Here is a 21,322-nt window from a genome sequence, read left to right on the forward strand (position 1 = left end):
GAGAAAGCCGCCTCATATACGGCTACCTGGAGCCGGGCTCTCAGGAACTCCGAGGTGTCAGGACATCTGGAATCGGAATCCTGTATCGTAGGGCAAAAGGCTCAGTGACCAAAGACATCGTCGCTGTTGTGACTGGCACTGTAACAAAGCTCTTCACCCGCGACGCGAGACTGGACTCGGCGGTGCCTGGGGGAGTGTGATTTTCCGGGATAATCGTAGGAGCACTCGGACTCGTCGCCCGCGTGCAAGGTACGGACGTTGTCGATCTTGTTCGCCCAGTGCTGCCAAACAATTTGGTCGTACCAATCTACCCCGTGTGGGGTGCCTACCCTGTAGACTTGGTTGAGGCGGCCAGACTTTTCAAACTGGAATGAAGTCATAAACTTGTCCATCCATTTGAGGTCCTGGCTGTCCTCGCTCTTGACCATGGTGTGGACGATAATACCTGTCATTGCGTGTCAGCTGCATAGTTCGGGATGTTGTTGTCAAAAGTATTGCGAGGCTTACGGTGAACATTGCGGAAGTTTGGCGTGCGGAAGGAATCTCCTCCAGTTGTAGGGTCATCCCACTTGTACTCGACAACATTGCCATAGTACAAGATCGAAGTCTGCGTAAGAAGCTGGTGGAGAAGCGCACTGCCGATGCCGCCACGTCGATGATCCGGGTGGACGAAGACGGTCGCCATCACAGCAGGGGACGCCGTACCGGCGAGTCCACCGATTCCTTTCTCATACGGCTTGAGAAATGCGAAGCCGTAAATGCTGTTTTCGGTCGTTTCGTTCTCTTCGGGCTGTGATCTCTTCCATTTCATATACTGCCGATAAGCCTCTGGAGACGGCCAGTTCTTGAGATCTGACAGGTCAACCTTCTGCATAGCAGCGACAACGAAGGGCAGCTTCTCTCTCCGGCACTCAGTGACAATGAATTCGAACCGCTGAGCTGAGATTGGATTGGTGTCGACCACCTGGTAGTCATGGTTGGCCACGGCTGCGTTGTAGATCTCAGCGCAATCCTTCGCATCGCTGAGCTGGACCGGACGCAAGACGCAGTCGGCAAGGAGCTTCCTGTCAATCGAGATAGATTCTACGGCAACTTTGACCGTACTTGACATGTCTCTGCTTTCGTTTGGCTCTCGCTCTTGTGTAAGCAGGTTGCGGCGCTCGCGCTCTGTCTCCTCTTGCTGGCGACGCATCAGGTTCCTGCGAATTGTAATCTCGCGATGGATGACCAGGTTACTTGTCCAATCACGGCGACGGTGAAGCAATGCAGGCTTCATTTTTGTTTCCTCCTCAATGTCCACGATAGTTTCTGGCTGCTCAATCTTCTCCAAGAGCTGCCCATTTGTCGGGTCAACGTCGTGGTTATAGTGGTTGTCAACCTCGTCAAGGAAGGAGGTAACGCAATCCACAGACAGTGTATAGAGCCAGGCATGAAAGAAGGCGGGAACCGGCTCAAGATGGTCAGAAGCCATCGTCTTATCGAAGGACTTGCTGGGGTGGCTGGAGCCGTAGTCGTGGCTAGACGTAACCTCATCATCCATGCTGACATCCATAGATGGGTGGCTCTTCTTGAGTTTATCTGGCACACCCTCTCTCCCAGAAAGCTTTTTCAGAGCCATTGGGGTCAGGGGGTTGATTCCTTGGTGGATCCGGACATGGGGGCACGAGAGTTGGTGTAGCCGCCAGATGATTCCGTATCGGACTGAACGTAGTAGCCAGTCATGGTGGGTTGCTCTTGGCTTGGGACCTCAATATCAATCTTGGGCTTGGGCTTGATACTGCGCTTGTGTGGTGGGATATACTCGGCTGCCGGAGCCTGGTTGATGGATGCTACAGGGTTCATGTCTTCTTCGTCTTTCTGGATAGCCTGGCGATCGGAGACAGTTTCGTCTACTCGTTTCTTCTGCGTCTCCTCGAAGTTCGCGTCGACGACGTAGGCTCGCTGCCCGGCAACGTACTTGGCGTGGTCCTGAGTACTGAATTTGGGTTCGTCGTTGATGTCGCTATCGTTGTATTGGAAAGCGGCTCGTCGAGCCTTGGGGCTGGAGGTGAGGTTGTTGACGGAAGAAGGAGATAATCTCCGATCTGGAATTGGAAGGTTTTTGGCCCATCGGATCGAGGTAGTTCGGTGTTTAGACCCGGTAGATCTAACCTCAGGTACTTCAGAGGATGAAGCCGTCCTTCGAACCTGTTGATTGATGTCCCGGTCGCTCATTGTCTGGGTAGCAGAAGGGGGTAGGACCCGACCGGAGTCAGTCTGCTGAGGACGCACATTGTTGGGCGGACGAGGATAAGGAGTGCCAGGTCCAGAGAGACGTACATCACCGCCGAGATGATCCTCTCCAAGGAAATGATGTCTTGCATTCTCGCCGGCATGTGTGCCACCGGTATTGGACTCTTCTTGATTCGGCATCTCTGATAATAGCATGTGGTGAGCTTCCTCAAAGGAGCTGCGTGTCTGTTTTATAATGGAGGACAAGTCAGTAAGGCCTGTTGAAAAGAAATGAAGTGAACCAACAATCAATTCACTTAGTATTTCTCAGCGGTATGTGAAGGAAAAGAAAGGTAGGTCCCACGTGTGCATTGTTTTCAGACCTTAAACATGTACAGCTTCGCGTGCTGGACGGAGCGACGTGAAACGCTGCAAATATTGAGCAGGTATGTTCCGCAAGAACACCGATTTGAAGAACATGCAACAACTTTTAAATCAAAGCAATTAAAGAGTGCCTTTTGGTTTTTGTGGATGAATGTTGGCCGGAATGGAAGCAGGCTTTACTGTGGATGCTCGAAGACAGCGATGAGGTGGTGGCTTTGGTAAAGGAAGGAAGAAGGCCGGGTTGTGTTTGTGTGAAGAGATAAATATTATAAATGGTACGATTGACTGTGAATGAATACTTACAGTCAGACTGTTCGCTTAGAATAGGCAGGAGTGAATATCCATATGAGGCAAGCTGCTTCTCTTTTGCTCCTTCCCTCTTCCTGGATTCTTCTAGGAGACCCTCGTCGATCAGCGGTGCCTAATTCCCACCAACAAAAGCAATAAGAACCTAGCCGCTACTCTGCAAGTGCTGTGACAATTTTTCTATCAAGATTGATCGTTGATCAGTTACATAATTGCTCCAGTCGTGGATAGCTTCCACTGTCGGTGTAAGGATTCAAAATGTTGTCCCGTACACTTTGTTATTCATAGCCGCCAAAAATTGGGCATCTTGAGGGTTGTATTGATACCATAATCTCAATATAAACTGAGACAAACCATCTTGATGCTTGCAGTATAAGCCAGAGGGGTAGCAAATCGCCAGAATCTAGCGATGATTGCTATTGGTGTCGGTGAGTGTGCTCGGTGAATCTCGGTGAGACAGGCTGGTGGGGCGCTTACCTTGTCCCGACGCCGATGCGGGGTCACGTGCCCCATAAGTGATCTCGTTAGGTAGCGTCACCGGACAGCCTTGATGCGGGCACCAGCTCCTGCACCGTATTGGGACGGGTAGGGGATCATGATCAACCCGAGAAGCCCAAACTTCGCAACCTTGAGCCTGTAGTTGAGTTACTTTCAAGGGAACAATCACAAGAATACTACCAAGATGCTGTCTATCCTCAGAAAGGCGCGTCTTAAGGACAAAGAGATGCGTATCCTTATGCTGTAAGTCGTTACCCGTGTGCATACGGTTCATTTTTGCTGATGCTATAGCGTAGAGGCCTCGACAATGCTGGGAAGACAACGATAGTCAAAAAGATCATGGGTGAAGATGTCAACACCGTGAGCCCAACACTGGGTTTTATCATCAAAACCATCGATTACGACGGGTACCTACTCTTTCCCCTCAGTTTCCAAGTGCGGGTGCTAACGATAACGCAGATACAAGCTGAACATCTGTATGCCTTGCACATGAAGAGTTGAAGCCAACTGACTGACCTAAATAGGGGATGTCGGAGGCCAGAAGACGCTGCGCTCGTACTGGCGCAACTACTTCGAGAAGACTGATGCGTTGATCTGGGTCGTCGACGCTACAGACCGGTTGCGGATCGACGACTGCAGAGAGGAGCTGCATGGCCTCCTCCAAGAAGAGGTTCGTCCATCCGGCGACACGTATGAAGTGGGCGTGGTCCATCCGTGCTAACCCCGATTGACAGCGGCTATCCGGCGCAAGTCTTCTGGTCTTTGCCAACAAGACTGACGTCAACGGATGCATGGACGAACAGGAGATCCTCCAGGTTTGGATCCGGACGCACCCTCGACGAGGTTCTGGACATTTGGCTGACGTTTCTATCTTGCAGGGGCTGCAGCTGGAGGCAATTAGAACGCATCACTGGCATATCCTACGGTGCAGCGCCATGACAGGCACAAATCTCAAGGAAGGCCTGGCTTGGGTCGTGGACGACGCGAAGAAGAGGCTCTTTCTGTACTAAGATCCAGGGGCTCAGGCATTGGTGGCAGCGGCGTCTAGCCAGTTCGCACAGGAAGGCCACGTTCGCTCTGCGCCAGCAATTGAGGGGAGTCCCGGCTTCGTTCGGCTAGCCCCGAGCGTCTTTGGAAGCTGTGAGGAATAGGCAGACCCGTGCATGACGGTCGCCGGGTCAGAAAGGAGGCCAAAGACGAGGGATGCAGGATATTCTGGAAGGGCGATCCCAGGCAAGAACCGGATCCGAAAGTCCGCCACGGATTCGGGGGTCGGGATCGACGTTGCGTAACGGGTAACAGGTAGATGGGATACCCGGGCTTACGAAACACAGCGAACGCACGCGAAGGGAAAAGGGGATCGCACGGCACCCCAATGCTCGCATCGCATTGTATCTCTGAGGCTGAGAATGAGGGGCGGCTTCTGTGGACTGGGTTCGTGTTGTTACCATAGATAGTACATTGTGGTGATGTGGTCCATTGCATCTTGTTGCTTAAAACCGGGGTCTCTGCTGGTCCGACGATGCCCGAGAAGAAGAAATACGAGCGGGACAGATGGCCACGCCACTGCACGCGACATACATGCTTCGTACTACAGTACTAGTGCACACATGGTACGCACTACCGGTGGCTTCTCTCTCGAGTGTCCGCCATTGACTGGCAGGCCATCTGTGCGCCTGGCTTGCAGCAGATTCATTGCCACCGTTGTCAAATAACGGAGAGAAATGGGTGTCTTTCAAGGTCTTCAAAATGGAATGCCCGGGTCATTCCTTGGGAAATCGAGGTTTGAAACGACGTGATTGAAACGGCGCAGATGGGCCAGTGAGGTGCTTGAACGGCGAAATTTAGTGCATGGAACCTCAGGTACCAAATCCATCCCATTATGAGACAGGGGTTTGCTAGTGTGGAGAAGAGAGTGGCCGCTACATCTGGAGCGGGGTACGTACCCCGATTGTTTTGGTTCCCATTTCTTTGTGTATTCCGCGAAGTGCCGCGTCTGGCTACCTACCTACATCATGGAGAGTTGGGCTGAGCTGGAAATGAGCAGCCGAACTGGATCGGGCTGTGCCTCTTCAACTGTGCCAGGCGAGTGAGGCCATAAAGAATAAAGAGCTCAAAAGCCTGGTTGAAGAACCTCTCACGCCCAATAGATTGGGGGCATCGTTGAAGAACCAAAAAAAGTTGTTGACATTCTGCTCATTTGGGGTTAAATCACCAGGGTGGATGGTGGACGGGGCAGACATCTGTGCCAACTATGCGAAATTATTGGATGCTGCGCTAAGCCCGATGGTACCTGACGTGCAGCCTGCCCAATTGGCGTGGTTGAAAGGCGTGGCATTGTAAGGGAAGGTAGGAAGGTAGGTAGGCAGCTTGGGCGGGATGCCACTGATTATGTTGTCCGTAGCAGCGCGAGCACAGCAGCAGTAGTAGCAGCAGCAACAGCAACAGCAACATCCGGAGGGCCAACTGTCTGTCAGCTTCTGCCCTGGTTTTCGTCGCTGTGCCGGAAAAAAAAACCTGCTTCTTTCAACTTCCCGGGACGTCAGTTGTATGGTATGTACGTCTGCAGGTTCTTTATCCCTACCTTACCTCTGTTTACTTCACTTTGGCCTCGCAACCAAACTTCCCCCAAACAAAACAATCCCGAACGAGACAAAAAGAAAGTCGCATCGAGGAGCCGCCGAATCACTGCTGCTGCCGGCTGCACTACCCAAGCTTCTGGTTCGTCACCTCACTTCTTAGCCTCTGACGCCGCCACCCTCGCCAGACACACGGAACCACCCTTCAGTCTGCCGTTCTCTTCCGGCCAGTGCCCAGAGCGAGAAAACAGAGAGGGAGAGGATCCAGACCCCCTCAGCAACACCAGGTCTCGGACTCCTTGCACCCTGCTCCTGCTCACTCTCGTACCTGACCTTGGGCTGCCTTGCCTCACCTTGGGTTCCTTGCCTGAGCTGCTGCCTTTACTCCGCTTAGCGCAGTACCTTGCTTTGGCGCAACTTCCTTAGCGGCATCCATCCAAAAGGTGACAAACCCAAGGTATCTACCGCAACCCATCCCAATTCATCCCATCCCATCCCATCCCACCGCCGCCGCAGACCAAATCCTAAGGTGGACGCAGAGAGAGAGAGAGAGAAAAAAATTAGACAACATATCCTTCTCCAACAAAGACCTCACTTCCTTACCTAGTCGCCTTGCCACGACATACATTCTAACCGGGGGGAATCCTGCGCATACAGAACCACCTGTCTCCGTTCTCCCCCACTCCGCAACCGTGTCATGACTCTGCCTCCCTCGTCAACATGTCGGAACAAGCCATGGACGACGTCTCCAAGTTTTTGCAGGATGTCAAGGAGATGAATGCTCGCCGCACCGAGGAGGACGACGCCCGCCAACGCGAACTCGACGAAAAGATTCAGCAGGAAAAGAGGGAACGCCAGGCCCGTCGCGCCGGTACGTCTTGTCTATGTTTCTCTTGTCCCCCCCCTCACAGCTCAGCATCTGCGCTGCTGAGCTCTGCACCTCACCCTGCATCTCTGTCTCTGCCCTCTCTCTACCTTCCCCTTCTGCTCTTCCTATAAGCTTTCTTTTCCCAACGCGGCTAAGGCACAAATTCTGCTCCGCGTCGTGTCGTGTCCTTCCGCCTGCTCGTGCTCGTGCTCGTGCTCGTGCCGTGCTATGTTCAGGTTCAGGTTGCCCTTGATCAGAAAGCTGAGCTACTGGCGGGACGGCCGCCGCACCGGGCAAGACGCGAGCGACGCCTCGACGCCTTGACACCCACTCCCAATAACCACAAACCGCACACGGCCTCGTCCATTGTTTTCCCACCTTGTGCCGTCAGAAAACTATCAGCACGTAATTTTCTGTTTTGCATTTGCCGTTGGCCATCTTCTCCATCTCCTTGTGCACGCCGTATTGTGCTTTGCAGCAGGACTTTTGGACTATCCCTTCTGACAACGGTTAACAGAACGCGCTCGATCCATTTCCCCTCAGAAGTCATCCCCGGCCAACACCCCACCACCGTCCCGAGGCAACACTACGCAGCTTTCCGATGACCTGAAGCTGTCCTCTCCTGGCCTCGAATACACCGGCAGCCCTCGTCCTCGCTCTCGTGGCTCCCCGGCTCCCGACACCATGGAAAGATTGTCGACCTCTCCCACCAAGGAGAACGAATCCCCTTTCGACGCCGATAACAAGCGGTCGAGCGTGACCTCTCCCACCGGCGGTGTACAAGGAGCGCGGCCGCTGTCATGGCAGAGGCGTCCCAACTCTCAACATTCGGATCGATCCAAGAACCGTCCCTTGTCCGTCGTGGCCGCAGAGAACGCGGCTAGGACCTCGCCGAACCCCACGTCGGACCCCTCCTCCGCCACCGAGCAGACATTTTCTAGGGATCAGATTTCCCAGGCATTGGGTTCCAAAGACCCTGCCTGGTTCCGTCAGACGGCTGATCGTGCAAGCGCTGGGTCGGCTGCCAATCGCAAGAGCCAGGTGGAGGATACCGACACCACCGACATGTCTTCGATGCGTGCCCATCAGCTTCCCGGCTTGAGTCGCAGCTCTTCAACGGACTTGTCGCCCGAGAACTCTAGCCCGACCAAGGAGAACAGACTTGGCTCTCCGCTCTCCCTTTCCAGCGCTCAGAGGCTTGACCCCCCGGCCGAGATCTCCTCCGAGAACGACGCCACCGCACAGCGACGAATGTCCGTCATGTCGTCGGGATCTGGTCGCGCATCGCCCACGAGGCCCGTCTCGCCCACCAAGGGCATGGGCGGCTTCGTCCAGAGTGCCATGATGAAGAGATCAGACAGTGTCAAGAGATGGAGCGTAACGTCGCCCCCTGGGCTCGTACGCGCAGATTCTGCTGCCTCAAGTCGAGTCGGCGAGCCTAGATCACGCCCGCAAAGCATGTTCGTTCGCGATGGTGCAGCTACACCTACCGGCTCGTCTCACTCGCGCTCTCTCTCTCGTCCTGCCTCTCGTCCTTCCTCTCGTCCTACCTCACGCCATAGCAATCAGGAGCACCAGGACGAGCCCGAGACGAAGCCCGAGACGACGCCCAAGGCCCCCGTCGCAGCCACACCGTCAGAACCCGAGCGTGACACCAAGGAGGAGGAAGAGGAGGAGAAGATGACGCCGCCATCCAGCCCTTCCAAGACTATGGATACTAGGAGATGGAGCCCAACGAAGGCAAGCTGGCTAGAAACGGCCCTGAACAAGCCCGAGGCACCGAAACCTAAACCTCCCCCTACGGCCAACCAGCCAGCCTGGATGGTTGAGCTTAACAAAGCTAAAGCGCACAAGGCTGCCAACCCCAGTGCTGACCTTGGCCGAAGCGGCTCTGTGGCATCGAACAAGCATGAAGTCAATATTGGTGGGCTGATGCGCTCGACGCCAATGGGCAGCCACGAGGCAAAACCGTCCGTCAGTGGCCTCAAGGGCATCTATGCGCCGGTGAAGACTCACAAGACGGGCGGCAGCATCGGCAGTCCGGGCTTCCGCAGCAGCACGATCAAAAGCCCAACGAGCGAGGATAAGCCGGAAGAAACCACTTCTCCCGCAGAAATTCCAAGGCAGTCCTCCATCACTGACAACCCTGCCGTGGCCAAGGTCAAGCCCGAAACTCCTCCAAAAAAGGATTTCCGAGCTGGTCTCAAGTCTCGAAACGTATCGGGAGACGCTGCATCATCCAACGACTCGGCCAATGAGTTACAGAGTGTCTTTGGCAACCTGCGGCGGACGAAGACGCAAAACTACGTTGCGCCGGACGAATTGAAGTCTAATATTTCCCGCGGCAAAGCAGCCTTGAACATCACGGGCGGTCCGAAGCCGAGCGAGCGCAAAGACGAGTTCAAGGAGGCAATCCTGAAGAAGAAGGAAGACTTCAAGGCTGCTCAGTCCCAAGGCAAGGGCGTCGCTCGAACCAAGTCTAATGCATCCGAGAACCCAGTGCCGGAAGCTTTGTTGAAGAGACACGCGCTGAGTAAATCAGTTTCGGGCAGATCAGCTGCGACTTCGCCTTCCGCCATTGAGCACCGCAAATCCGTTAGCGAACGATCGAAATCTATATCTAAGGATGAGTCGAGCGAGTCCATCCCTTCGCTCCGTTCCCCTTCAATCAGATCCCCTACGGGTAAGGAGTCTCCGACAGAGCTCAGACCTACGACACCAACTCTTCAGAAGGAGGCCAGCACTCCTGCCAAGCTTCAAGGACGTGCCGCTGCCAGTGGTTTGGCGGGTCGCTTCAACCCCGCGCTTGCGGGACTTCTGGCTCGCGGTCCTCCCCCCATGGCTGCCAATGGAGGACGCGACACCGAGAAGTCGGAGGAATCCACCGGTGCAACCGAGCCCACGGCTCCGGGACCACAGCTTACGCACATGACTAAGGGCCGTGCTCGCGGCCCGAAGAGAAAGGCTCCGTCTGCCAATGGCGCGTCTGCCGGTGCTCCCACCACGGAGCCAGCTAACCAGCCCAAGCCAAGCTCAGACGTGACCTCACCTGCGAAGGAAGAGCCGTCTGCTCCAGCTGAGGAGCCTAAAAAGAGCCCTGAAAAGGAGGCTCCGGCGTCTATCCAGGCCCAAGTAGCTGCTCTAGCAGCTGCCAAGAACAGGCCAGTGCCCCTGAAGCCCTTCGGAAAACCCGCCGGGGCTCCTGTCGAGAAGCCTGCTGAGGCGTCTCCTGAGAAACCTATCCTCCCCGCCAAGGACGAAGACCCTGTTTCAAAGCGCAGATCTCGGTCTCCGACGATGAAGCTCCAGTCCTCTCCTATGAAGCAGTTTGAGGAGAAGCCCAGCGAGCCCGCATCCCAGCCCACTTCGCCCAAGAAACTGGACATGAAGAGAGTATCCATGTTCTTTGAAGAAAAGAACCAGGAGACTACAAAGCCCGAGAGCCCCAAGAGAGAGAGCTTGAAGGTGGAGAGTCCAAAGAGAGAGGAACCCAAGTTGGAGAGCCCAAAGAGGGAGGAGCCGAGGAAGGAGAGTCCGGCTACAACGCCCAGCATCAAGCCTAAGCCGGTTTTCGAGAAGCCTTTCAGCCCCCCACAACAGAAGAAGACTGAGGAAGTTTCTCCCGTCAAGACTTTTGGACGGCCCCTGCCTGAACCGACGCCGAGTCCTGCAAAGAAGTCGTTCTCTGACAGCGTGGAAGAGTCTACCCCTCCTGCCAGGACTTTTGGACGACCGTTACCGGAGCCCACCCCTAGGTCTCCTATCAGATCTCCTGTTCGATCGCCACCCCCCAACGATCATACGGATAGCCCCCATGTGGCGCCTCTCAGGACCTTTGGCCGGCCGCTGTCGAGACCCAGCTCACCTCAGAAGTCGAACGACCGAGTCGACAGCGAGCCAGTTGTCTCTGTGAGGAATGCCGCGGCGATGTTTGGCGGCTCAGTTGTTCAATCGCCACCTCTCGAGACGAGGTCGCGATTCGACACTCCTGCATCCCCGGTCCAAAGAACCAGCACTCCTTCGAGGGGCTCCACTAGGCCTCTGCCGATTCCACCAAAGCCATCGTCGCCTACGTCTGTTACATCGCCCGTCCGATCCCCGACCAAGTCGACCGCGGAGGTCTCGACCTTACTGGACGACTTCTTCGGCACGCGGCGGCCGCAGAGAGAATATCGTCTCGATACTACCGAGTTGTTGATGAACAAGCCTCGTGTTCGCGACATCCAAAGTCAGGGCGCAAGACTCTTCCAGATTACCGGTGATGGCAAGAAAATCCCCGTCCCGGCGCACAACGAGCGCATCCTGTTCGAAGGGGAGATGTACATTTGCGCCAACGTCTTCACCAACGAGGCTGGCAAGAAGGAGACGGAGGTGTACTTTTGGGCTGGCGACGAAGTACCAGAAGCTACCATGGAAGATGCTGCTCTGTTCGTTAGCCGCGAGGCTCGCTCGCTCGGAGGAAAGGTCATCAAAATGCGTCAGGGCAGAGAGACGCCAGAGTTCATCATGTCGCTCGGCGGCATGATCATCGTCCGCCGTGGCACCAACGCCAAGTATGACTCGTTGGCGCCTAGCATGCTCTGTGGTCGCCGCATACTTGGCCAGGTTGTGTTTGACGAGGTCGACTTCTCATCCACGAGTCTCTGCTCTGGATTTCCGTTCCTGATTACGCAATCGGGAAAGTGCTACCTCTGGAAGGGCAGAGGCAGTGACGTAGACGAGCTGAGTTGCGCCCGCCTCATAGGTATGGACTTGACTTTGATGGGCGAGCTCCTGGAGATTGAGGACGGCAGCGAGCCAGACAGCTTCTGGGCCATCTTTAATGATGGAACGAAGCCGCATTCCGCGGACCACTGGCGCTTGAAATCCAACTACGACAAGTACTGCCAAAGACTGTTCCGCTCGGACGCGTCTGCGGGTCAACAGGTGAGGAGGTCTACACTATTCCAGGGTTGAACGATGATTAACAAGGATTGCAGGTCTACGAAATTAACCCTTTCACTCAAGCCGATCTGGATCCTTCGGGCATCTACGTGCTGGATGCATTCTTTGAAATGTACATCATCGTTGGCAGAACAGCGCAGAGCCAGTACGGCTCCTTCCGCAACGCGCTCGACTTCGCGCAAGAATACGCCATTCTGGCCAGTGGCATGGAAGACCGCCCCTTTATCCCCATCTCAACGGTGGTGTTGGAGGGCATCCCGAAGGACCTCAAGAGCGTGTTCCGCAAGTGGCGAGACGAGGCGAGTCCCACCATCATGCCCAAGAAGACGTCCGGCCTGAAGCGCGGCAGAAGTCTGCGCGTCGTTCCCCTCACACATGCCCTTCAAGCAATGAGTGAGTAAGCAAACCCTCAAGGACCCAAGAGGTAGGGGGGCGGCGTACAACGGATGGAGTTTTGACAGCAGGGCAAGGACGGGGCGGCGGGCTTGACACTTGTTTTTAAATTACCAAATACCCGAATGCTAGGGTGGGGGATGACGTACGTGCAGAGTTTGGGGCAAAGTATTGGACTTGATTGTTGTCGCATTTGCAACGGTTTGGGACAATGAGTGGGAGGGGATGGGGGGCGGGTTGGCGATGGGCGTTTAGTAATTTTTGAACCACTTCATCGGACCGTGCTGGCCGGCTCGTTGTATTTGGCCATTGCATGCCCAGTGTCGTGGGTGAAATGTTGAAACAATTTGAAGCAAAACAGAAACGGCCCGTGACTACTAGCATTCTCAACGTTCTTTCGTGACAGCGGCTCGATGCCGCTGCAATCCAAGCAGCGGGTTCCACGAGACACACGGGAACAGAGGCTTGCGATGATGGAAACACCTTCTCCACTTAAACGGCAAAATGAATCAAATATACAGTAACGGAGGCCCCCCCTCCCTCACCAACTAACCTAATCAACGCCGATAGCTATGTACGTGGACTAACCCCTCCAAACATGGAACCCAAAGTCCGGCGCTCCCGGTGCGGCAAACCCCCCTTTTGGTGTGCGTGTTTGTGTACGGTGTTGGATGTTTATGACTTGGGTATATTGAGTCTTTGCACAAGCTTCTGTTTTGTGCAACTACCGTCTTTCTTCTTCTATCGCTTCCTACACGTCCTCTGCCAAAGTGCCACCGCAACACGACGGAGTGCCTCATGACTCGTCCTCGGTGTCGGTGTTTGTCTCGCTCGTGTCGTCCTCGACGTCGTCGTCTGTGCCGCTCTCCTCGTCCGAGTCCTCCTCCACTTTCCTGCGGGGCTTGGTGGCACCTGGTACGCTGCCGCCCTTGAGAGCCTGCATCTGGCCGGCTATCGAGTCTGCGGTCGCTGTTAGCATCTTACCATATCTAGTTGATTTGGGGAACGGGCGCAACATACCTTCGTCAGGCTCACTGATGTCATCCTCGGCAACCATCGCCGCTGCCTTGTTCGCCTCCTCGACAACGAGGGTAACCTCCATCTTGGTGTCGAAACCGACGTAGCTGTCGCACACAACGTGCATGACAAAGGTGTAGTGACCAGCCTGAGGGGGGCGGCGAACTGGGCCTTGAGGGTCTGCATGTTGAATGTGGGCTTGCCGTCCTCGCCGAAGATGGGCTGGTCGAACTGGGTGAAGGTGAAGGGGGGAACAGCCATCTTGCCCTGCTTGGAGTCGGTCAAGAAGACATACCACTTGGGGGCGTGATCGCGGGCGAAGTAAGGGGCGTGAGCGAGAGGAGGCAGGATGGGCTTGTCGTCAACCGGAATGGGCTTTCCGTCGGGGCCCTTGACAGTCTTCTTCTTGCGGCCAAGGTAGGCCTCGAGGTCATCTTCAGGGGGGTCAATGTCTTCCAGGTCCAGCTCGTTGATTTCGGGGACGTTTTCGCTGCCAGGGGGGATGATGCGTCCCTTGACGACGAGGGTGACGAGGGAGGAGGGGATGATGAAGCGCTCGCCGGTGACCTTGAAGAAGGCCTTGGCGACACGGAGCTGGGGCAATTGGCGGGCGACACTGACGGCGGACGTGTACTGGTCCTCGGAGAGAAGCTTGTTGCGCACCACCAGGTTCCTGCGGAGCTCGTCGGGCAGATCCATAAACTGTTGAAGGGAAACGTGAACCTTGGAGTCGCCTCCCTCGACCTGACGGACAATGTTCTGGGTGAAGTGAGGTAGCTGGAGGAGAGGCGAGGCCTTGGGGGGCAGAGCCTGGATCAGGTGCTGGCTGGTAGAGTAGGCGGCCAGAATGGGTCCGGTGTTGCCATAGGCTTGGGCAATGGCGGAGAATGAACGGGTAAGGGCGTGGGCGATGGGAGCGACTTCGTACTTGGCGCTGTCAAGGGCCGGGTCCTCGAGGTCGACACGGCCGAGGTAGGACCACAGGAGAGCCAGAGCCTTCCGGCGCACGCCGCTGTCGAGGTCCTCGAGAGCCTGCTTGTCTTTTTGGGAGAGGCCGGCCTTGTCGGCGTTGGCGAGGAGCTTCGACTCGAGCTTGGAAAGGCCAGACTCGGCCTTGTCACCCTTGAGGACGCTGTCGAACTCCTTACCGCTGCTCAAGGCAGTGACGACACCACCGTCGTCGACGTTGTCGTCGTAGGCGCGGAAAAGGTTGTTGGCGCTCTCCATGAGCACGCCGTCCTTGGACATGCGCTGAGTGCCGTACCACCACGAGCCGACCAAGTAAGGCAGAAGAACGCCGAGGAGCAGGGTGTAGGCGAGGACGACGTACTTGCCGTTGCCATCAGAGATCATGAACTGGGGGAGGGCAATGCCGATGCTGAAGCTCTGCTTTCCGTCGGGGTGGCCGTACTGGATGTAGTTGTTGCGGATCTCCTCGTCGGTGAGCGCCTGGTAGGCCTTGGAGATCTCGACGTAGGCGTTGTTGAGGGACTCGACGGTCTCGTTCTTGGCCGGGTCAGGCCGAACCTTGTCGGGGTGCAGTCTCTTCGAGAGCTGCTTGTAGACCTTTTTGATTGTCTTCTCATCGGCGGACTAAATTGGGGTGTTAGGACTGTGGGACTGGCCACGAAGCAAAGAGGTCGGACATACATCAGAAATGCCGAGAATGTCGTAGGGGTTCCAGATCTTCTGGGTGACGCTCTGGGTGTGGATGATGAGGTAGATCATGCCGGCCATGACGGCGAGGCCGATGAGCACGGCAATGACGCGCACGATGCGGCGCTGCTTCTTCTCATGCGCCTTGCGCTGCTTGTCGATGAGGTCGACATGTTCGGGCTTGAAGTTGCTCTGGATGCGCGGTGCCTTGGCCTCGATGTCCTTGGCGGGGAAGACGAGGGTGTAGCCGAGCGGCAGGGTGATGATGCTGCTGATGGCGAGGATGAAGAAGGGGTAGAATTGCGCCTCGGCGTCGTACGAGTAGTCGGAACTCATGTTGGCGACGTGGCGACGAGCTCGAGAGCTCCGGGGGACGGGGTGAGTGGCGGAAAGGTGGTCGCTTTGGGGCGGGACGTCGTTGTCGAAGTCGAGGTTGCCGAGTGTGGTTGCGCGCGCGCGGATCCGGACACGTCGCTCGCTGCCTTTGGGAGCCCGCGGAACAAAAAAAGGTTTAAAAGAGCGAGTTGTCGCGGCTTGCACTGGGGAAGCCTGACGGGACCAAGAAAAAAATAGGAAGAACGGAATGGACAGAAGTACAGAGCCGTAAGGAAGGTCTCTCTACTCTCTCCGTCTGCTGGCTTGTTTGATTCCAGGTCAGAACTTCGGGGGGGTGGAGGGGAAGGAACTGGGAGTTGGAGGTGAAGTGTCCGCAAGAGCTCAGTCACCACTTTCTTTTGACAATCGTGGCCTCGAAATAAACTGGTGCTGTGGCTTACTGTGGTAGTTTCCGGAAGGGTGGGCAGGGGTCCCAGGTACCTTTCTTCCTTCACTGTGCGGTGCTCCTGTGTGCTGTGCTATGCTGTCCAGTCAGTGTGGTCCCCTGACGCCCCACACCCGCCTCAACCTTACCTTACCTTACCATGTAGAGACCTTGTCGCGCTGTTCCGCAGTCGCCTTCGCCCCCGACCCGGCAAATGGATTATCTGTCCTTCCCCAGCTTGGACGCTTGCGCTCTGGCGCCGGTTTGGGCCTTCTTTCCCCCGTGTCTACGTACCGGGCCTGCTAAGGTAAAGTAAGCTCAGCGGCCCCATTGTTTTCTAATCCTACAGGAACCCTTCGAGCCGCCGAACCGACCACCTCGCCGTTGTTGGTCCGAACCTGCAGGCTTGCAACGGCCGGCTTGCATATGCCTGGTTTGAAAGTTTGATGGCATTGAGTGCCTATGCTCTGAACAGAACATTCAATGACCAGGTGTATAGATTAACCTACTCCTCAGGGCCTACAATCGTGCGCTAGTGGTAATTTCCACTGCCCAACGGATCCATCTAGGCGGTTACACTTGATGCCAGTAGCGTCGCGGCATCGTGCTTCCTCCTGTTGGCCAGTACAAAGTCGGCCTGCAGTTGAAGCCGGGCACGTGTGCCTCGTCGGTGCACCGTCAACTTTGCTTGGTATCTCTGGAATCCTCCCAACTGGCACGGAAACATTCCCGGTACTACGCTGTTGACCGAAATCTGCCGCTTTTGAAGAGCTCTGACTGAGGCCGAAATCGACAGCGAGCGCAGGAGCAAGTTCGTCCAGAGAGAGCAGGAACAATCTTCAGCCAGGGGGTTTGCTCCATGGCGGCCTAGGCTCGACAGCAGTGTTTGCCCGCCGTTGAGTAGGGATTGGCCGTGAACTAGTATCGCTCTGAACGAAGTTGAACTTGCCCATTACTCATCATAGTTTCTCGAAGGCTCCCGCGTGAGTACCAGCCCTGGGTGGTGACTTACGACATGCCGCTCTCTTCGTTTCCGCATACAGATGATGCTGGAGATTGGCAACAACCAGAGGTACATCTCTCGGCCGCACCACTCCCCGATCCCGGGACTGTTGCTTAGATTCACAAGTCAAAGGACGTAGTATTCCATTACATATCAAAACGCCAAGCTATGCTGCAACCTGTATCGGTTCTTGTTTTATTCCTCCCTCGCGTATACTCGACACACACACACACTCACACACGATCAGCCTCACGGGACGGCACATCTCCACCTCTCTAGTCCGTCGTTTCCCCGTTCCCGTACTTCCCCTTCTCATCTTCGTCATACTCCTCGTCGTCAACGATGGCCTCCTCATTATCCTCGTTCTCCAACAGCGTCTCCCCCTCGGCGTCCGTCGTCTCATCCTCAATGTCCGTGTTGCCCGTGATGAGCAGGCTCCGGAGGTCGTCCTCGCTGAGGATCGTCTCGATGCTGCCCCTGCGGATCCACGGCCTCGTCTCGCGCCGTCCCTGCTCAATCAGCCGCTCAATCTTGAGCCGGTTGCCCACAAACTTCAGGATCGGGTATCCCCGCTGCTGGCCCTCGTGGATCATGCGCGCCAGCCGCGGCGGGTCCGGGTCCGAGAGGATGTGGTAAAAGTCCGAAGGCACCGTCTTCGGCCAGACCGTGATGGTGCCGCTAAAGGTCTGCAAGAAGAGCTGCGACCAGTCCTGGCCCAGGGGCCGCGGAAGCAGCTCGGCGTGCCGGATGAACTTTAGCCACTTGGTCATGTCGAGCTTGAGATAGTGCTCCACCGCCGACATGACGTAGCCGCCGCGCCAGCCTTTGCCCTTGCGGTGCGTGACCGGGTGCCCGACGGACCCGCGAGAAGAGAAGAAGAAGAGGTTGATGTGCGGGTTGACCTGGCTGACTATGGTAAAGTTGACATTGAAGTGCAGGTTGAGCGCCTTGATCGGAATGTCCGTCCGCAGGCTGCCGTCCTTCCACTTGTGGCCGAACGAGTAGGGGACCAGCGTCCCGTCGCGCTGCTTCATCATCAGCACGACGGGGTTGAGGATGCCGGGGACGGCGGCGGACGCGAGCACGGCCGACCAGATGACGCAGTCGGGGCTGGTGAGGTAGTTGCACAGGATGGTGGGCGAGTGCGGATCGGCCGGGACGCACGAGACGTTCAGGATGCGACCTGTCCGCTCGTACGCCTCTCGGAAGGTCATCGAACCCCGCGTCCACCAACTGCACTGCTTGGCCCAGTCGACCGAGTCGAACCGCGCGCCCGTCTTCCACCAGCGGGGGATCCACGTCCAAAACGTCTCCCGACACGCCGTGATGCGGTGTGCGAGAGCCGGAACGAGCAGTTGCTTCAGCTCGTCGTTTGTGCGAGTCGCAACCAGAGCGGCGACCAAGGCACCGCCACTGGTACCGGTGATTACGTCCGGGAGGAGATCCGCCTCGAGGAGAGCCTTGATGACACCAAAATGGTAGTAGGCGAACGACGCACCGCCAGAGAGACAGAGGGCCGTCCGTCCGTAGTTGGTGTGCATGCCCTTGAAGATGGACCGCTTCTCTTCCATCGACAGCTGCTTCGTGTTGAGGATGAACTTGATGCTCCTCTCGACTGGGAGACGTCAGTCAATCGCTTCCGCATATCTCAGGGGACGGAGCCAACATACCTTCGTCGATAAAGTTCTGGACCAGGTTCTTGGTGCCATAGTACGTCTGGCTGTACAGCCTGGGATTCTCGACGCCGACAAAGTTGCTCTTGACGCAAGCCGACAGCAAGGCGTGAAGCTCCTCGACGGCAGGCCTGCCCTGGGCCTTGGTCTGGCCCTCGTCGTCCGTTTCGCCATTCTCCTGCGCCTCGGCCCGCTGCCTGCACTTGCGCATCTGCTCCCACACGCGCTTGACCGTCTTGGAGTCGTAGTACGCAAAGTCGTTCTCCTCTTTCCAGCGCTGCCGGTCGAGGTAGCTGTCGAGCTCCTTGGCCGCCACGACCCAATCCCGGTAGTTGTTCGTCCGGCGCATGCTGCGGCGCAGCCTCTCGCGCGTGCCGCGCCAGGTCACAAAGTGCTCGTAGACCCAGATGTACAGCCGCGTGTAGAGGTACGTCATGGCCAGACCCGCGAGCCAGGCGGCGACGAAGAAGAGCATCGGCCACTTGAGCAGGGCGTAGAAGATGCCCTCGCGCGTCTCGTCCTTGGTCCGCGTGCCGAGCAGAGCCTCGGCGGCGCCCTTGGCCCTGTTCCTCCGCCTCCGCGACCCCCTCTTGAGTATCTTCTGGTTGACGGGCGCCCAGTCGTTCTGCGCCGTGATGAACATGTTGTGCTGGGTCGTCGAGCCGTTGTGCGCGCCGCCGTTGCTAAAGGTGTGGTTCAGCCCCGGGCCGGGCGCCGTGACGTCGCCGGCAGCGGCGGCGGCGGCGGCGGCGACGGCCTGCGGATCATCTCTCTCATCCTCGTAGACGGATCCGCGCTTCGTGACGTCGAGCGAACTGTGGCTCCTCAGGCCGGGGGACCGCAGCGATGTCGTGTCGTCCGGGGACTGCAGCGGGTCAGGGGCCTGGAGGGCCTGGATGAAGGCGGCGAGGTCGGCGTCGTCGAGGAACTTTGTGTCGAAGTCGGGCAACCCCTCGGTGCTGAAGGTTTCGGGTGGGAAGCCGTAGACGTCTGTGTTGCTGCCGCTGCTCGGTGCAAACGAAACTCTGGGTTGGTGCTCAGCCATGTCTGCGGGCTGTGTCGTCTATCGAGTCTAGGCGCATGATACTGCAGGAAGCCAGTCGAAGGGGGTGGGGATGTCGAAGGGACGCGCCGACGAGAGTCACAATGATGGTTTGCTGACGCTCCAGGAGAAGCAAGATGCTCGGCAGAGAGAGAGAAAAGGGTAAGCGTCGGTGGCGTGGGTGTTGGATTTGTGTAAGTGTACGTCGCGTGAACAGTTGCGTGTGTGTATGTATGTAAGCGGCAGAGTCAGGTTGGTTGGAATCTGCAGACAAACGAATGATGGTTCTTTTTTTTTTTTCTGCCCGTAAATGTTCAGCTGTGCAGCTGTTTGTTGGGGAGCGAGGCTTGATGGTTGGTCTGTCACTGTGGCAGGAGGCTTTCCTCAGGATGGCCGGCGCTCCTCCCTAGGGAATGCAACGAGCGCCCGTGATGCCACAGGTCGGATGACGTCGGAAGTAGCTCGAATTGGATTTCGTTGGGGGGCGGGTGGAGGAATTTGGGGAGAGACTCGGCGAGAAGACGGCCGCCAGTTGGTCGCTGGCAGGTGCCAATGAGACACTATTGGCTTCGCCGGCTGATGAACCATCCACGCGCAAGCACTGGCAAGCAGGGGAGGGGAGGCGGGAGGCGTTTTCTTCAGTGGATGTCGTGCCTGTAAAAGGTAATCTAGCGGGATGCGCTGCGAAGAAGACCAATCTCGCGGGCGCAACTAATACGGATACCCGTCTGTAAGCTCCGGCTGTACCTCGAGCGAACAATCAGCCAGCCCGAAGACGAAAGCGCAGACGGAAGACAGCGGGCGGGCGCTGGCAAGGCACGCCGAGCTTATGCAAGACGCGCAATAGAGAGAGAGAAGACCAAAACCGATAGGCCTCGGCAGTGTTTCGAGGTCACTGTAACCACCTCACGGTGGGATCGGACGTGGCCATTTCCATCCTGTATTCGCAATTCCACTGTAACCCCCCCCAATCCCCTTCCCCCGACCTTCCCGTCTTTGCCCGTCCCGCCACTCCGGAATCCTCTGGAAATGTTACCTAACCACCCGCCGCACACGACCTGCAATCACTCGCTGGTGGTTGGCCCGGTACGTCTTTCAGATCGGCATCGTGAACAAGGGACCCAGTTTGCAAGGCCAGTGGACGCACGGTGTAGGTTTAGAGAAGAAACAAAGCATGGTGGAACTCCCAATGATCAACGAGGCTGAGCGGGGGGGGGGGGGGGGGGGGGGGGGGGGGGGGGGGGCGCCTTGTACGTGGTTGTGGCGGCGGGATGCTGTTCATCTTCGGTTCGATTGATTCATCGAGACGTCAGCAAAAGCCCCTATCCATCCCCAGGATCGAGTCTTGGGTTTTGACACTTGGGGCGCAGGTCTTGGGCTGTGGCTTGTGAAATGCTAAAGTGCCACGCTCCACCTGGCCTGACGTATCATCACGTTCCCGCACCGAAACCTTCGTGATTTTGACACGGTGGCCTCGGTTACATCACCATCACGACCCCGCTAGGAATCCCTTGGTACGCCGTCGGCGGTTGCAAGGCTCGGCGGGATTGTCGGGCTAGGCATTACGTCGTGGCCCTCATTTCCTTTGATACTGAATGAATGCTTGCTTTGGTCATTCCATGTTGATGTTGATGTGTTAATGCAACACTAACTACGCAGAGCAGGCTAACGATTGAAACACGCAAATAACCAGATTCCGAATCCCCGAGCCCAATGGAGTATTCTAGCCTATCAAGCGTACAAACCGCCTCGTCGGTAGCCAGCTGGATGCCTGACTGGGTGACTCTACTGACCGGCCAGTCATTGGGGCCAAACCGAGGACTTCCTCCCCTCCCGTGGACCAATGCAGAGAGCCAAGTAGGAGTAACTCAGTCCATTACGCACTTTCTTCCCCATCTCCCCGTGGATATCAGCTTCGAACGTCGAGGTCTCGTTGCCCTCGAGCACTTTGACCGGAGCTTTCATAGGCGTGGCACCATGATATCGTT

The 21,322-nt window shown here is 56.7% G+C and overlaps 6 protein-coding genes across 6 annotated transcripts; 2 read left to right on the plus strand and 4 right to left on the minus strand.

Annotated features, from left to right (window-relative positions):
- Positions 1–101: 101 nt before the first annotated feature.
- On the minus strand, positions 102–1,618 carry ColSpa_08051 (uncharacterized protein; the record flags this gene model as incomplete). The annotated part of the gene is made up of 3 exons (XM_049274263.1): positions 102–281; positions 330–445; positions 508–1,618. The coding sequence occupies 3 exons, from the start codon at positions 1,616–1,618 to the stop codon at positions 102–104; spliced, it is 1,407 nt and encodes a 468-aa protein (XP_049130220.1).
- A 5-nt stretch (positions 1,619–1,623) lies between these two features.
- ColSpa_08052 (uncharacterized protein) lies at positions 1,624–2,214 on the minus strand (the record flags this gene model as incomplete). Its single annotated transcript, XM_049274264.1, has 1 exon — positions 1,624–2,214. The coding sequence occupies one exon, from the start codon at positions 2,212–2,214 to the stop codon at positions 1,624–1,626; it is 591 nt and encodes a 196-aa protein (XP_049130221.1).
- A 1,369-nt stretch (positions 2,215–3,583) lies between these two features.
- On the plus strand, positions 3,584–4,409 carry ColSpa_08053 (ADP-ribosylation factor-like protein 2; the record flags this gene model as incomplete). Its single annotated transcript, XM_049274265.1, has 5 exons — positions 3,584–3,642; positions 3,696–3,806; positions 3,859–3,875; positions 3,924–4,069; positions 4,134–4,409. The coding sequence occupies 5 exons, from the start codon at positions 3,584–3,586 to the stop codon at positions 4,407–4,409; spliced, it is 609 nt and encodes a 202-aa protein (XP_049130222.1).
- A 2,289-nt stretch (positions 4,410–6,698) lies between these two features.
- Positions 6,699–12,191, plus strand: ColSpa_08054 (gelsolin; the record flags this gene model as incomplete). Its single annotated transcript, XM_049274266.1, has 4 exons — positions 6,699–6,849; positions 7,003–7,251; positions 7,364–11,772; positions 11,826–12,191. 4 exons carry the CDS (start codon positions 6,699–6,701, stop codon positions 12,189–12,191), a joined length of 5,175 nt encoding a protein of 1,724 aa, XP_049130223.1.
- A 788-nt stretch (positions 12,192–12,979) lies between these two features.
- Positions 12,980–15,192, minus strand: ColSpa_08055 (translocation protein sec66; the record flags this gene model as incomplete). The annotated part of the gene is given in 4 exon segments (XM_049274267.1): positions 12,980–13,143; positions 13,204–13,307; positions 13,319–14,793; positions 14,851–15,192. 4 exon segments carry the CDS (start codon positions 15,190–15,192, stop codon positions 12,980–12,982), a joined length of 2,085 nt encoding a protein of 694 aa, XP_049130224.1.
- Positions 15,193–16,894: 1,702 nt separating this feature from the next.
- ColSpa_08056 (patatin-like phospholipase domain-containing protein NCU11180) lies at positions 16,895–19,337 on the minus strand (the record flags this gene model as incomplete). Its single annotated transcript, XM_049274268.1, has 2 exons — positions 16,895–18,234; positions 18,290–19,337. The coding sequence occupies 2 exons, from the start codon at positions 19,335–19,337 to the stop codon at positions 16,895–16,897; spliced, it is 2,388 nt and encodes a 795-aa protein (XP_049130225.1).
- Positions 19,338–21,322: the final 1,985 nt, after the last annotated feature.

The sequence above is a fragment of the Colletotrichum spaethianum genome, assembly GCF_022836535.1.
Source record: "Colletotrichum spaethianum MAFF 239500 DNA, contig21, whole genome shotgun sequence".
In the NCBI taxonomy this organism is placed as follows: Eukaryota; Fungi; Ascomycota; class Sordariomycetes; order Glomerellales; family Glomerellaceae; genus Colletotrichum; species Colletotrichum spaethianum.